This window comes from Nasonia vitripennis, chromosome 1 (genome assembly GCF_009193385.2).
Source record: "Nasonia vitripennis strain AsymCx chromosome 1, Nvit_psr_1.1, whole genome shotgun sequence".
In the NCBI taxonomy this organism is placed as follows: Eukaryota; Metazoa; Arthropoda; class Insecta; order Hymenoptera; family Pteromalidae; genus Nasonia; species Nasonia vitripennis.
The window spans coordinates 3,372,869-3,387,563 of NC_045757.1; the positions used below are offsets into that span (position 1 = coordinate 3,372,869).

General features: G+C 41.8%; 2 protein-coding genes across 3 annotated transcripts; one reads left to right on the forward strand and one right to left on the reverse strand.

The window, feature by feature from the left end:
* Window positions 1–159: 159 nt before the first annotated feature.
* Window positions 160–4,099, reverse strand: LOC100123813 (GPI ethanolamine phosphate transferase 2). Its single transcript, XM_001607487.6, has 12 exons — window positions 3,821–4,099; window positions 3,516–3,678; window positions 3,245–3,443; window positions 2,969–3,178; window positions 2,701–2,889; window positions 2,282–2,624; window positions 2,017–2,213; window positions 1,689–1,931; window positions 1,282–1,621; window positions 750–1,204; window positions 505–671; window positions 160–424 (listed from the first exon to the last, which is right to left on the reverse strand). The coding sequence occupies exons 1-12, from the start codon at window positions 3,843–3,845 to the stop codon at window positions 193–195; spliced, it is 2,763 nt and encodes a 920-aa protein (XP_001607537.2). The 5' UTR covers window positions 3,846–4,099; the 3' UTR covers window positions 160–192.
* Window positions 4,100–7,570: 3,471 nt separating this feature from the next.
* LOC100123815 (homeobox protein HMX2) lies at window positions 7,571–11,544 on the forward strand. Of its 2 annotated transcripts, XM_008204936.3 has the most exons (5): window positions 7,571–8,510; window positions 8,583–8,962; window positions 9,042–9,209; window positions 10,865–10,968; window positions 11,029–11,544. In XM_008204936.3, exons 2-5 carry the CDS (start codon window positions 8,593–8,595, stop codon window positions 11,329–11,331), a joined length of 945 nt encoding a protein of 314 aa, XP_008203158.2. In that variant the 5' UTR covers window positions 7,571–8,510; window positions 8,583–8,592; the 3' UTR covers window positions 11,332–11,544. The 2 variants fall into 2 exon arrangements, with proteins under 2 accessions (XP_008203158.2, XP_031777904.1); XM_031922044.1 differs by lacking the exon at window positions 7,571–8,510 and having other exon boundaries at window positions 8,517–8,962.
* The last annotated feature ends 3,151 nt before the right edge of the window (window positions 11,545–14,695 follow it).

A 14,695-nucleotide genomic window follows, 5' to 3' on the forward strand; every position in this document is an offset into this window, starting at 1 on the left:
ATTTTATTTTAATAATAAACTAACAACATTATTGTTTTTCTTTTATAAAAAGTATTTGCTTGTTTTGAACGACGGCTTTCTAATATATATGTATATTTCATGAATATAATTTTATATTGTAAATTCTAGAAGTAGAATACATATCTTAAAAAGTGAATATTTTAGAGGTTCAACAATCTATATTTTTCTTTATTAAACTTTTCGTGCTCGTACTCTATCGCAAAGTATAAAATGGAATTGTAATAGAAACATCACAGAAAGCAGCACGGCGCAGTGCATGGCTTCGTATAACAATTTTGGAGAGAAAACAGACCACACAAATAGGTGGTATCTTTGGAAACTCGTTACAGCCGCGTAAAAAGTTATCGGTACTAGTCTCCAAAATGCGTATTGTCTACATAATAATAACATTGACTTAGATGTTCTGAAAAATAATAAATATTGTTATTAAATGTTTGCTAGTTTTCAATGTCGTCGCTTTAAAATTTGGGTAATCAAACTTACGATCGAGGATATTGAAGTGCATAGTCCCAAAGGTACATTAGAAATCCTAATATCTGAGCAGAGTATGTATTAATGCTTATAAAGATTCCGGTGATAACTGGTTGGTGAGATTCAAGGCCTACATAACCAGCCGCTACGTCAACAGTGGCTAAACTGTTAGAGTTACCCTGCAATTTTTGTGATATGCAAAAAAAATTTGTGAAAATTGAAAAATGAGAAATAAATAATTTTGAATATACTCTTACCTGGTAAAAGTAGAATACGTTGCTACACCAGAGATAAATGAATAATTTAGCGTTAGAAAATTCTTGCTCATTTGTCAATTCAAAAATCGTGGCGCCGACTATTAATTGCATTGGCAATAAAATAACGTTATACGGACGGTGTAGAATACTAGATACGATCACCCACTTTTTCACTAGCAAAAATAAGGAAAGGCATAAATATTTCTCTTTATTGTGGCGCTTGGTCGCGCCTAATCTATAAATACTGTGGACGATATAAATTAACGTGAATGCCCAAAAATAATACATTTCGATTAGTCCTCGAGAATCGAAATAAAAACTAGGCAAGAATACTGTGTCAGCGATTGCATGTCTCAAATATACCAAAATCGCTAGAATACTATCCAGTAAAAGAACGATAGGTCTGTTTTCTTCATCTTCGTAAATATAATCTAGCCAGATCAAGAGACCAAGGCCTATAAACAAAAACATAGGTCATGGCACAGCAAAATACCGAATGATAAAATTAAAATTTTGTCTAAAAAGGCATTACCGAAAAGTAGTATAGTTGTCATTTCGATAGTGCATGGCCGATTCTGAAGCCATCCTGATATATCAGGTAAATGTGCGTATTTGTCACCTGTGCTATTGAGTTTCCTGAGTATTCGATGACTGACTAATAATAGCATTAGTTTAGCCAAAAGTTTGAAAGATTTCTGTTTCGCATTGATATTTTTTCTAAAATGATAGAAAGCGAAAAACGTGACTAGTGTTATCCAATAATAATACCACGTTTGATGCTCTTCCTCAACAAAGCTACTACTTGCTAGGCTAATTGTGTGAGAAAGAGTACCAATCATCAACAAGCATTGTAAATCTGGCCAATCCCGCGTCTAAAATAGAAATATCAATTTTAATTTAAATATATTTGAAATATCAGGTTGTGCATAATGGTATTACCTTATCACTAGCTATGGCGCGAGTTGCACATAAATAACAATTTAATGCTAGTATTCCAAAAATTGGAATGGTAACAAATAGAAAGTGTAAATCTAGCCTCTGAGAGAATAATACCGTTGTGGTTCCAGAATCAAATATCTGATTCATAAACATCCACATCATATAGCTCGCTACAAAAATTGTAAGAAATTGTTTATACGATATTGGAGTTGATTTTTCCGTGGACGTGGATATGTACAAAATCTGAAAAAAATGAATCGTCAGAAAATTAGCTTCTGTGTGGTTCTGTGTGGCGCTGATTTCTAGGGCAATTTAGATTCTCGCTTACTTGGCCCATAAATATTATGGCCAATGTCAGAACTTGAACATCATACTCTAATAAATTGCTAGTAAGCCTTTTTTTCATATCCATTATGGCGGATTGATACATTATAATGATATCGTCCACCATGTCATTTGGTTGACTATTGGTATTTAACCAGGCCGCGTGTAGTTTGATAGCGTTTTGATAATTTTTATAAGTACCTTTAAAAAAACGAATGGTTTATTCACCATGGGCCAACATATATTTATTTATTTTTTTTCTGGCTTACCGGTATACTGATAATCACTAAACTTCTGATATTTGAGAAACAACTGTTCAGCATTGTAATACAATGCAAAAAGTTTCTGTGATAAGGACAAATCCGTCATCAAGTCTAAGACAATGGTTCCTAAGCTTGTGGAAGGTATTGGAGTTCCCAAAAGTACTGATAGAGTTGGAGCTATGTCAATCTGAGAGATGTGGTCATTTGGGTTTTTCTTGTTACTGCAAGATTTACCAAACACCATTAGAGGCACAAGAGTTTCTTCTAAAGTTGCTCCTCCATGACCTCCAGAATCTTTCATTCCGTGGTCACCACATACTATGAATACAGTTTCTTCACGATTTTTGTTCTAAAAGCATAAAGTAGACTCGTAAAAAAATTATTTTCAAATTTTTAACGGTACAAGTGACAAAGAGTAAAATTACCCATTCGGAAACATAAAACTCTATGTTACCAATTACGTTATCCATTTCCTGCAGTTTCGGCTTAATTAAAGGACTAAAGGGACCAGCTATATGACCAATATGGTCAAGGCCCAGGTAGTGTAAAACCATTATTGACCAGTCTTTTTTATGAAGTTCTATTGCTACATTTCTAGTCACATTAAAGTCTACCTGCAAGGTTAATTTTTGTATCATAATTCAGCTTTAATCAAATGAATATAAATTCATCAAACAACATACAAAAGCTTACCTCAGTATAATCAGATACATAAAATGAACTTGTGCCTTCATATCGATCGAATATGTCTGGAAAGAGTTTCAGCCACGTATCATCACCGTAAAAAATTATTTTGTGCCCTTGATACTTAGTTTGCCTTAAAATACTATCACCCAGTATCTCAGTTGCTCCTAAATTGAGCACTACCTCTATAAAATTTGGTACTGATCCTGTTGTTTTTGCCTGCAAACAAAGGGTTCCTTCGAGATCCATCCTTACAATTTCAATGACATAATTTATTCAAATTACTTTAATTCTCGGCATTGTGACTGTTGGAGGATTCACTTTGGTCTTGTACAGACATCCCTCCTTACGTTTCAAAAGATCATGTGTCATAGGCATGTATTCTGCACTATTTGGCCCAGAAATAAAATCCCATCTCATGGCATCTATCACCATTATTATAACTTTTTTAACTACTGGTTTGTATACTTCGTCCATTTTTACCCTACAAAAAAAAAACGAAATCCATGTATAGCGGATAAAATTGATGGAAATACATGAGAATGTCAGTGAATACCTTGTGCGTTCAATAAATTTTGGGATATCTTTTCTGGTAGCTATGCTGTGGTCGTTGTACGATAATGGAAAGAACCCGTACAAAAACAACAAAATAGAAAACATGGAAGCCACTATCACATAATTGAGCATGAAATAGTCTCTGTACGAGGTCTTACTATCGTCTGAAAAAAAAAAAACAAAACGTGTTATCTATACAAAAGTAGGTCTAACCTCAAAGACTGTACAAAGCTCAAACCTCCCTCACAAGCAACAATATTCCGTTCTATTGTTTAAAAAAAGATTAGCAACTACTCATAGCAGTACCTGATCTGCGCTTGAAGTTCTTCATCGCTAACTTTAGTAATGAACAATCCAAACTCGAGCGAAATATCAACTATGCAATCACTAGATTGAAAATCGACTAGTATAAAATCTAACAACAAGCCTCAACATTTTTCGTGTAAAATTTTTATAAAACTAGATAAAACTCTGCTTCTATGTCATGCTAATGGCAGTTTTCATGATTATGTTTTTATTCACAAAGAGAGAGAGAGAGAGAGTAAACATAACAAAGCCGCCGCAGGTCCGCCATATTTTCACTCAACTGCTGATCATGCGATAGACGCGTGAAGTGTTCTGCTTCTGCTGGTCGAGGAGCAGACGACGAGTTCTTGTGGTTTTAATTCTTGGAGCATCCGCACGTATGACTATTAGGTAGCGATACATGATTTTTTAACTCCTCAATCATATCGCAGTGCAAAAGTTATGGGCGAAGGTCGATGAATATAATAACAAATTTTTTAATGTCCGCGCGCGCGTCTCTTATAGGTCTATCTTATCACACGCAGTTCCAAGTTTAGATCCGACAAGATTAATGCGATGTGGCATTGATTTTTTAAACGCCTTGTTATATTATCGTCAAAATAGCACGTAATGCGAGTATAGAATCAGTTTTATCCAGTTTTGATAAAAGTGCAGTAGAAGATGTTTTTCTTTCGCAACAGCGCACGTCCTAAATCTGTAAAAAGTGTATTTTCATACGATTCTTATCGCACAAGCTTGACATAAGCTAAAAATCTTCGTTTTGCCGCGTCGGATATAGGATATCGACTGATGTATTATCTGAAAAACACTCGGCTGCGGCCCAGTGGAAAGTCGTTGCGGCTGTGACCTGCTCACCTGGCTGGTATTCCTGGGCTATACTGGTACCTCACCCAGAACCTGCACCTGCAGCACTGGAAGAAGAAGCAAAACGTGCCGAGTCCGCCGAACCCTCTGCCCTTCTTCGGACACGTGCTGCCGGTGATCACTCTGCGCGACAACATCGGCACCTTCGCCGAGAGGCTCCACCGGTACAACAAGGACGTGAGCATGCTGGACTTCCACTTCACGGGTCAGCCTGCTCTGCTGGTCCGGGAAACTTCTCCAGCTTCAGAGGCAACATGCTCCAAAGAACCCGTTCTTCGAGCTGGCTCGATGGAAGGAGACGAGGATAAGTATCGGCAGTCACCTGACTGGGGTGAAACTCAGGAGACTCTTCGTCATCGTCGATCAGGTCGTCCGGCAGATGCAGAGCTTCACCGATCGCAAGATCGGCAGCAACGGCTTCTTCTACGAGTGCGAGCTGAAGGGCTACTTCGCGAGGTGCACAGGCGGTCAGAGCGTTTGTCCTTCTACGAGATGGCCATCTTCGAGCCCACGACGATCAACGGCATCAAGCAGGCCCTGCTGTTCTAACTGCCAGCCTTCGGGGAACTGCTGGGGGTGAGTTTTCTTCAGAAGTCCGAGCCTACGAGCGACTTCCTGCAGTATGGCGATGGCCCTGGTCAACTATGAGAGCCTCAAGCTCAGGTGATAAACGAATCGCTGCGGACCCTGTCATCGTTCTGCGCGTTGACCAAGCTCTGCAGCGAGCCCATCAGGTTGACCGCACCTGGATGAGAAGTACTGGCCCGACCCGGACAGATTCGCCGCGGAAAACGCGGAGGCTCAGAGGAATAAGATGGCGTTTTTAGTGAAGGGCCCAGGATGTGCGTGGGAATGAGGCTGGGTCTGATGGTGGTGAAAATGACTACCGCCAACCTGCTGATCAACTACGAAGCTAAGCTTTGGAGATCGACCCAACGTCGATCGTGTCGAACATCAAGGGTGGACTGTGGGCGAGATTCAAGATGATCAATTAACCAGTGACGAGGAATATTGTATCGTGGAATGGTCGAAACAAATGTTTTTTTTTTTTTTTTATACGAGTCACATTTAATGAAGAAAAGACATATTTATTTATTTCACTTCAACGAGTCCTTTGCGTTAGAAAGAAAAATGACAATGTAAATCATAGAGTAATCCGATACGGCGTTAAAAGCACTTAAGCCTACTCCGATGAATGTATTATCGAATCCTCGAACGAAGGGAAGAACGAATCCATCCTATACCGAGTTTGCATTTCACCGTTGTGCATTTATCATCTTCAAATTTGCAAAGCTCCTCACTGTTTGCTAATGAGGCTCGACTGACAATGTAAACAATAACGGCTATCCTTTTTATACATCCCATCAATCGGCAACGCACGACTAAGCCTCGTATAATATATAATAAAACAGCGGGAGCGGCGTGTAAAGCGTAAAAAATTAGCCGTACAACTGAGCGCATAATGGTGCGCTAAGTGAGAAAACGAATTAAAAAGAAAAGCAGCGGGAAAATTTCGACGATCATCAGCGCGCACCCCTCGCTACTGGCAATATAGCTGCTGTGTGCAGCTCGATCATCTTTCTCTCAGGTGTTTGATTGATTGTGGCAATTTCGTCACGCGAGGCTGCCAAGCGTATAAGAGATAATAGCCGTACCTGTTTTCCCCTCGGCCGCGGTTTGCTCGTCCGAGCCTCTCTAATGCGCATTATTACTTTTATCAAATGATTATATATACCATTTCACGGATTACGCGTAGGTAATTGGATTTTATTAAGTATGGATAAGCGGCGAGATTGTTTGTTGATTCTGATTTTTGCTTTTGTTTTTTTTTTTTTTGTTTTCAGTACACTGAATTTTACTATCTGAAAAAGTTATCTTTTCACTCATTTTTATACTTTATGTTCAATAATCGTTGGGACAGTCCTAGTATCAAAAATTCAACGAAAAAGCTCAGCTCGCACTTCTCTCAACAAACAAACAAACAAAAAAAAAAAAAATCGAAAAGCTCTTCCCGAATCTTTCAGCGGCCATCAAGCTCGGTAAAAGCTCTCGCACGCGAAACTCGAGTATGGCTATAAGCGCTGCATACAAACAGACCCTCGAAAAAATCAAACGTGTTATCCACACACACACACACACACACGTCCTGATGTCTCGCGTGCGTGGCTAAAGGTGCTTAGTTGGCCTGTAACTCGAGGCTCCTTTTTTCACGCCCCATACGTGCGAACGAGCTGATAAATCATGAGAGTAGAGTATAAGGGAAGAGAAGAGCGATATGATGCTCTTGTGTGGAGAAGGCCGAGAATATATGCGTTTTGTTATATATATATATATATGTATATATATATTTTTTTATTGTTCGAATTATTGCATTATTTGCATTAGTGCGTGAAATGCATTTTTTAATCGTACAGCTGACAGTGACTTTTCTCAAACAACCTGAGCAAATAAAACTACATATTTCGAGCCACTTCTACACGCGCGTATAACACAGTTCACACATGTTATCCCAAAAAACCGGACGACCAAGCGCCCCTCCTGTATAGCCTCGAGAAGGCGGAGCCGAGTCGATGTGGGCCGTTCGTAAACGGCCAATAGCACAGCCGCTATGTCGGCGACGATTAATCATCTCTCCCGCGTATGTACCTGAGATCGAACTTTTTCTCTCTAGCGCGAGGGGAGAATTTACTCGGCGAAATAGCGCTTTCATGCGATGATGGGAAACGGCCGTGTAAGGATAGAGAGCGGTTTTGATCGATTCGAAGCTTATTACATGCGGTTATAGGATTCGGTAATAGTTTTCGAATATTTGAAAATTTCCCGCTTTCGCAAAAAAAAAAAAAAATAAATAAATAAAACACACACTTTAAGGTGATATAATACGCAGCCTATGAGTAAAAAGCCAAAGTGGAAATAAAAATTACAATGAAGCCTCGAAGCTGTGGCGAGTTATCGGCGCAGGACGATTTGTCAAGACACAATGCGTGAAAGGCTCTCCGGTCCGCGCTTGGGGAAATTGCTTCGACCGTTGCTCTTTTTCTTCTTTTTTTCCTCTTGAATGACAAAAAAAAAAAAATGACGATGCTGTACGGACGTGTGTGGGACAATCTGACTGGCTTCTTTTCTGGATAGATTTTTTTCGTTATTGATGCTCGCGTCTTGATTGGCTTGGCTTTGGGCCAATTGTTCGTTATATTGTCGCATCTGCCGTTTTCTTTTTTCTATTATTTTTCATTCGATTCGACAACAATTGTTTTCATCGCCCTTACAATGGAATTTCATTAGGACTAATTCGCACTTTTCGATCTAATTGCGTTACTCGCTTTTCCAATAACCAGCGAGCGATATCAAATTAAAGCCAGGGAACACAACGAAGCCCTAAACAGCCCATCGATAAGCCTCTCCGACCCTTCCCACATCGCACATCAGGTGCATCATCTGCTCTCTCTCTCTCTCTCTCTCCCACACCCACGCACATGCACGTACACACATCGCAGAACTATACGGGAATTACGGGATAGGCGTCTCGAGGCCGCGCCTCCGCGAGGTGTTGGTGGGAGGAGGCGATGCTGCGTCTGGACCGCAAGAGCTTTTCCGAGTCTCTGTACGGATCCTGCGATGGAGCTGGCCAGATGCTCTCTACCTGGATCATATCGCGCTGTCACTTCTTTTCTCCAAACTAAACCCGAATCTCTAAGTGAGATACAAGTGCTGTCGTTGGTTAGCCGAGTGAACGTTTCGGTTGTGCAGTGCTGGTGTTGAACTGGAGATGAGTGACTATTCGTGAACTTTGATGAATCTTTGGCGACTGATTTGCTAACACGAGGTAAGCCAGTCGAGATCGATCGATCGATATACAGATAAATATCCAAAACTTACCAAAAACAAAAAATGCCAGACGAGCACAGATGATCACGGAAGACATGGACTCGTCCTGGGCATCGAGTCGCTCGAGCAGTTCTCGAGCCGACGGCGACGTGGAGATCGTCGACTCACCGACGCCGGCTGACTTCAGCAGCAACAGCTCGTCCGTCGGCTCCGACTACGCCGAACTCGAGGACGTCCCTCGTGTCCTCGGCAACAAGTCATCCTCTGGCAAAAGCACTTCGACGCCTTCGTCCTCCGTCAGTTTCTCCATCGAGAGTATCCTGGCTCGAGGTGCCGCAAGGGATGAGTCGAACAGAAATCGAGTGGAATCGGGCAATGCGTCGGGTGAAAAGGACAAGGCCAAGGAGGAGTTTGCCGATAGGAACGTCGAGACTGTAGGGCAGAGTTTCGGTGAGTTATTTCTTTTGGAAGTAAGCGCTTTTGCAGATCATATAATGACTGTACAACGACGCGTGTGCTTCGACGACAGGGACGAGCAGTGGTCCCGGTGGCTTGTATCCCACGACGAATATCCAGTTTTCCGATGGCAATTTGGTCGATCCCACGAGTTACTCGGCTGCCTCCCTCGCATCCGCGTCTCTGCTCTACAACAGCTGGTTCGTCCAATCGAAGCCCGGACAGATATTCGGCCTACAAGGTAATGCTGTTTGTTTGCTTTAATAAATGACAAATTTTTGATCGAAATAACAAACTTCGAATTCCCAAGTGAGAAACCACAATAGACACTAAGCCTCGAGAAGTAAGAGAGAAAGCTCACCTCGACAGTTCCTATAACTCGTGTCAACAGAGCATTAGAGATTCCGTATACACGTACTAATTGGCCGCGGGAGAAAAAGAATAGAAAAACAAAAAAAAAAAAACCCTCGACGTCCAAGATTTACGAGCTTACCCAAACTTTTAACACCATCATCGACTCGTTTGTGTAAGTATGGGTCGCGTCGAGCATTAGAATATAGTCGCACGACGATAAACGAGTCTAACTAAAGCGCGAAAAGGCCGGAAAAAACGACACGAGCTCTTTGTGCTTGTGATATTACGAAACGCGAGGCGACGAATTGTTGCTGAAATGGCGGATAGGTTTGAAAAAAAAAAAAAAAAAAAAAAAATAACAAACTTCCGCTTCTCTCGCTCAGCTTGTTAACGTTGTTCATATAGATTTTCACACTGATGCTGGTGTGAGCAGTGAGCGGCCGACAACAATAGGCTCGAAACTGTTGTCCGTCACGCGAGGACCACATCAGGGATGATCGTTTTGTTCGCTTTTCCGGGACGAAGTTCGCGCCTCGAGAGATGGGCTTCGTTATTATATTATGGACTTTGAGATCGTTTCAGGGGGGGTGCGAGAAGAGGTTATTTATGGCTTTCCCCCCTGTTAGAGGGGCTGCGGTATCTTTTTTGATTAGCTGCTTATTCGGAGAGTTCAATTGGATTTTTCAAACGTTTCCAATTCGATTTATCGCACGGCGAGAGGATACTTCGTAAAAATTCCAAAGTCCCTCTCGTATGTTCCTAAAGATCCCACGAGCGCGGGATAAGCAAACGCTCGCGCATCGGGGGGGTCGCATGTTCCGCGTAAACGAAGCTCGTAAAAAATGCTAATGGCTTTCGCAAGCGACGAGACGAGAATATGGGCGACAGCTCTTAAACGCTCGTTAATCGTTGGGTAAACCGACGGCGTTAACACTCGCGCGACATGTGTCTTAATCGTCGTCGTAAGATAATTTCGCGGCTATATATAGTTTGGTGGAAAAATAGCGAAGGAATTGTGCATTGCGTTTTCGAGCTTATACATGATTCGTCTAACATATATCGATTCCGGCGAAAAATTATATAATTCACCAGAACAATAGAAAAATCCTCTCCTACTCGCACTGGTCGCCGTCGCTTTGGTTTAGCACCCGTCCGCTAAACACGAGCCAAACTCTCGACTCACGTTATAGCTATAGGTATATATATATATATATATATCCGATCGATCGCCCGGGACTCCTCATACACACCATGCGTACATTCTCGAATATCCACACCTACAGTCATAGCTTGTGTGTACATAGAACCGCAGAGCGACGACGACGAGTCGGACAAAGGGATAGCGCGAGCGAAGCTGTTTGCTCAGCGATTAGGAGCGACATTCATTTTTAACGTGTGCGACGCGCGCTTTCGTTAGCGCAGCTGTAAATCTTGACGAGGAGTTGACAGGCTGCGACGATATGGGATTTCCTTTTAGATTTTGTTTTTTGTTTTTTTTTTTCTTATACTGAAAAACGTATATATACTGATTTGTCGTTGCAGCGCCGAAGCCGGGCGGAAGAAGATCGCGAAAGCCCGGCATCGATCGAAAGCCCAGGCAAGCTTACAGCGCGAAGCAGCTCGAGAGGCTCGAGGCGGAATTTAAGGTATTATTTTTCGACGATTAGTCGAAACGATCGATTCTGTAGCTTCTCCTTTGTCTTCAGATCGACAAGTATCTGAGCGTGAGCAAACGCATGGAGCTGTCCAAGTGCCTGAACTTGACAGAGGTACAGATCAAGACGTGGTTTCAGAACCGCCGAACCAAGTGGAAGAAGCAGCTGACTTCGCGGCTGAAGATGGCCCATCGTCAGGGCCTGTTTCCGCCGGCTTACTTCCCCGCGACGCAGTACCCGCTGCTGCCCTATTACGCAGCGGCGGCGCCACTCGTCTTCGCGTCGTCTGCTCAGCAAGCAGACGACGCGGCCACTCAGGCCCAACAGCAGAGGCCCGCTGAGGGAGGCCTGTAGTGGGGATGAGTTTCTTTTTTTTTTTTTTAATATAATTTTGTTCAGTTCATACGAGTATTATTACTGTAATTATTACTGTTGCGGATACTATTATTAATGTAATTATTAAGATTTCATCGGATCATGCAACGTAGGAGATAATAATGGTATTGTACTTTACGAGATCCGATGTATGTGTATGTAAATATATGGAATAAACGTCGGTTTAGCGATTCCACGTGGACATTCATTGACCAATTTCTTGCTCATTGGAGCGTTATGAATATTTTAACGCGACGCGTAGATCAAGGGGGTTGGAAAATGCATTAGCCGTAATTGAATCGAACACGTACGCGTCATCCAACAGCTTTGTGAATATTGATTATACACTCTTTGAATTCGGAACGCAGCTATCACTATAATTTCTTTTCAGCTGATTAAAAAATTAAAAATTAATCTTGTTCCTGTTTAATTTCGAGCAGACTCGGATTCTATAATACGTTTACGTCGTATTATCGAAATGAATCGATGACTCAATTTTATGAAAGCTTTCTCAATATTTGATCATTTCTTGCGTCAAGCCTGAATACAAAGTCACCCCAGAATCACCAATCAATTAGATCACACCAATGCCCCACCTCATCACAATGAAAAATCTCATTTCCGTACTAGATGCGTATCCGATCGTATTCAAGTATGTCGAAGCATCTAGTCTTATTCTTGCTCCTCAAAATCGCAAGTGCCGACAAAGCCATCGCGTATCGAAATTTAAAAACCGAATTCTTCTGTCGTTCAACGATCAGCATAGCTGATGCCTTGAATCCTTTTCAAATTGTACTGATACTCGACAACGGTTTCCACCAGAACACCATCGAAGCTCGATTTACGAGAAAATGCATTTTCGAAGGATATCCCATCATCACTTTGGATTTCCATGAATTGGAAAAATTAAAGCCTGTCATGGAGTTTACAACTTTTGGCTCACCCAGATCTTCCGCATTGTTCGTCACGCTATCGTCGTATCATCCACACGTGGGAGACACCTTTTCAGAGTTGAGCAGAGTATTGGAGAGTTACTCAAAAATATGGCCCAAACCAATCCGACCTCTGTGGCTGAACATATTCTTCAATGAAGACGCCGAGGCACCACCAAGTCTCCAAGACTTTCTGCGCGATTCCTGGAAATTGAAGTTCCTAGATCTGACGATCCTGGAGTCGAGAAACTTCAGTCAAATGATCGTCCACCACTACAACCCCTTCACCGACTGTTACACGTGGGAAGCCTACAACGACACATTATCAACGAGGATGAACCTCTTTCCAGACAAGCTGCAGAATATGCACGGTTACAGTCTACGAACGATTTTCCTACACGAGCCTCCAACCTTGTATCTTAAGAGCAGTTCGATGGATCACTTGATAATCCCCTCTGGAACGGACTACTGGAACATCAAGACGGTGGCCAAGATCATAAACTTCACATTGATTATTATGCCAACCTACGCCGATGACTACGTTAACGATTTGAAGCGTCAGTCCTTCACCAGAATGACTCTAGACGTTTTTCACGGTGTCATCGACTTCAGCGGTAATCAGTTGTATCGATGACCCAAAAACGAGTTGGTGGAACGCAGCTATTCGTTTCGTCCCGAATCGCAGTGTGCATTCCTACCTCTCCAGATGACACGGAAGCTCAACATGCCACACACTCCACAACTTATCCTGTTCACAGGATTGTACATACTAATTCTCAGATTAGCGTCCAGGGGGATGAGGTTCAATCGTCAACTTTGGACTTGGGTATATTTGATCAAGGTAAGTTCAAATTCGATTTTCATTCTCATAGCCAGTTAACTGTATAATGGAAATTTTGATACTTCAGCTGATAGTTGGAGTGCCGGTCTTCTTCCACCCGAGAGCACTTGCTGAGCGTGTGCTGATGGGCTGCTTGATCATGATTTCGCTCTTCTACCTGTCAGACTTCTACTCGAAGATCACGGACATGCAGTTAACATTTACAATTATCCCTATTGAAGGTTTCAAAGATCTGGACCAGTCTCAGCTCATACCCTTGGTCTACCCAATGTTCTTAAATTGGATGTTCATAGCCTACGACGAAGATCACAAAATAATGCAAAGTCTCAAAAGCAAGGCTGAGCCTTGGAACAATCCTGAAAGTTGTGCAGACCACATGATCTCTAAGAACGAGAGTGTATTCTGCATCCTATCCGAGCCTTTGGGTAGAAATATGGTTGAAAAGTTTCGTAGCAACAGTCACACTTACAGCAGACGACGGCTACAAATGATGGAGCCTTGTTTCTTGATCGCGTGGAAGTCCTACGTTTTCACTCCGGGTTCGCCCTACGTTGAGAAATTCGACAAGGTGCTGATAAACATTATGGAATCCGGTTTGATGGCAGCATGGAAGCACTGGATAAAGCTACGGAAGATACCATTCGAGGATCATGTCAGTGACAAGCATAAAGCAATTAACAGCCGGCGACTGAAGAGGCAGATGACGCTCGTGATCTGCATCGGAACGATGGCTTCTGTAAGTGTTTTCATAGCAGAAATTATTGTATTTCGCATGAAAATTAAGTGGTTAGGCGTTTCTTCACCATATTTTAATTTTATTAAGCTAAGTAGATAAATTATTGCTCTTAATCGTATAATTATTTACCGAAACCAGAAATACCAATCATGCATTATTAACTGGTACAAAGGATTTTTCGCAGTGCTGTTCGCAAGGGCGAATTTGTGTTACGCACGGAGTAGAAGCAATTACAATTTATCGACTAATGTCGCCCTGTCAGTCAGAAAGAGCAATCCTATTATCTATGTGGACTGATAAAGTTTCAATCCTATTAAATATGCTGACTCATCAACTAGCCTCGTGAAATATATTGAAAAGAATGGCATTTTGTCGTCAGAATTTATATTTGTGAACTGTACTTATATTTTTTTTTTTTTTTTTTGTAAGCAATAAAAATACATTTTCAAGTTCCAATAAATGTTCTCACGAAACATGTGGTACCTGAAGATAATCATCATCTGCCTCTTCGAGAAAGTTCAAAACCTGGTTCTATTCAACAATTTCAGTCTGTATCCGTTCGAGCGTCTCATCAACGACATCATTGACGAGATGGATCCTTACCAGATTTTACTGCTTGTAAATGCAACCAATCATCGCTCCATGCGTCAGACGATGTACGTACAAAAATTTCTTGCTCAAGATTTTCCAACCACGACGATCGACTTTCAACACATGAGCAGCCTTAGTGACATTATGGACTATCCCACGTTTGGTTCTCCACGTGGATCTACGCTCTTCGTTCTTCTGCACACGTCTATCCTCGAGAATGAAATCCTTGACCTCGCTGAACTC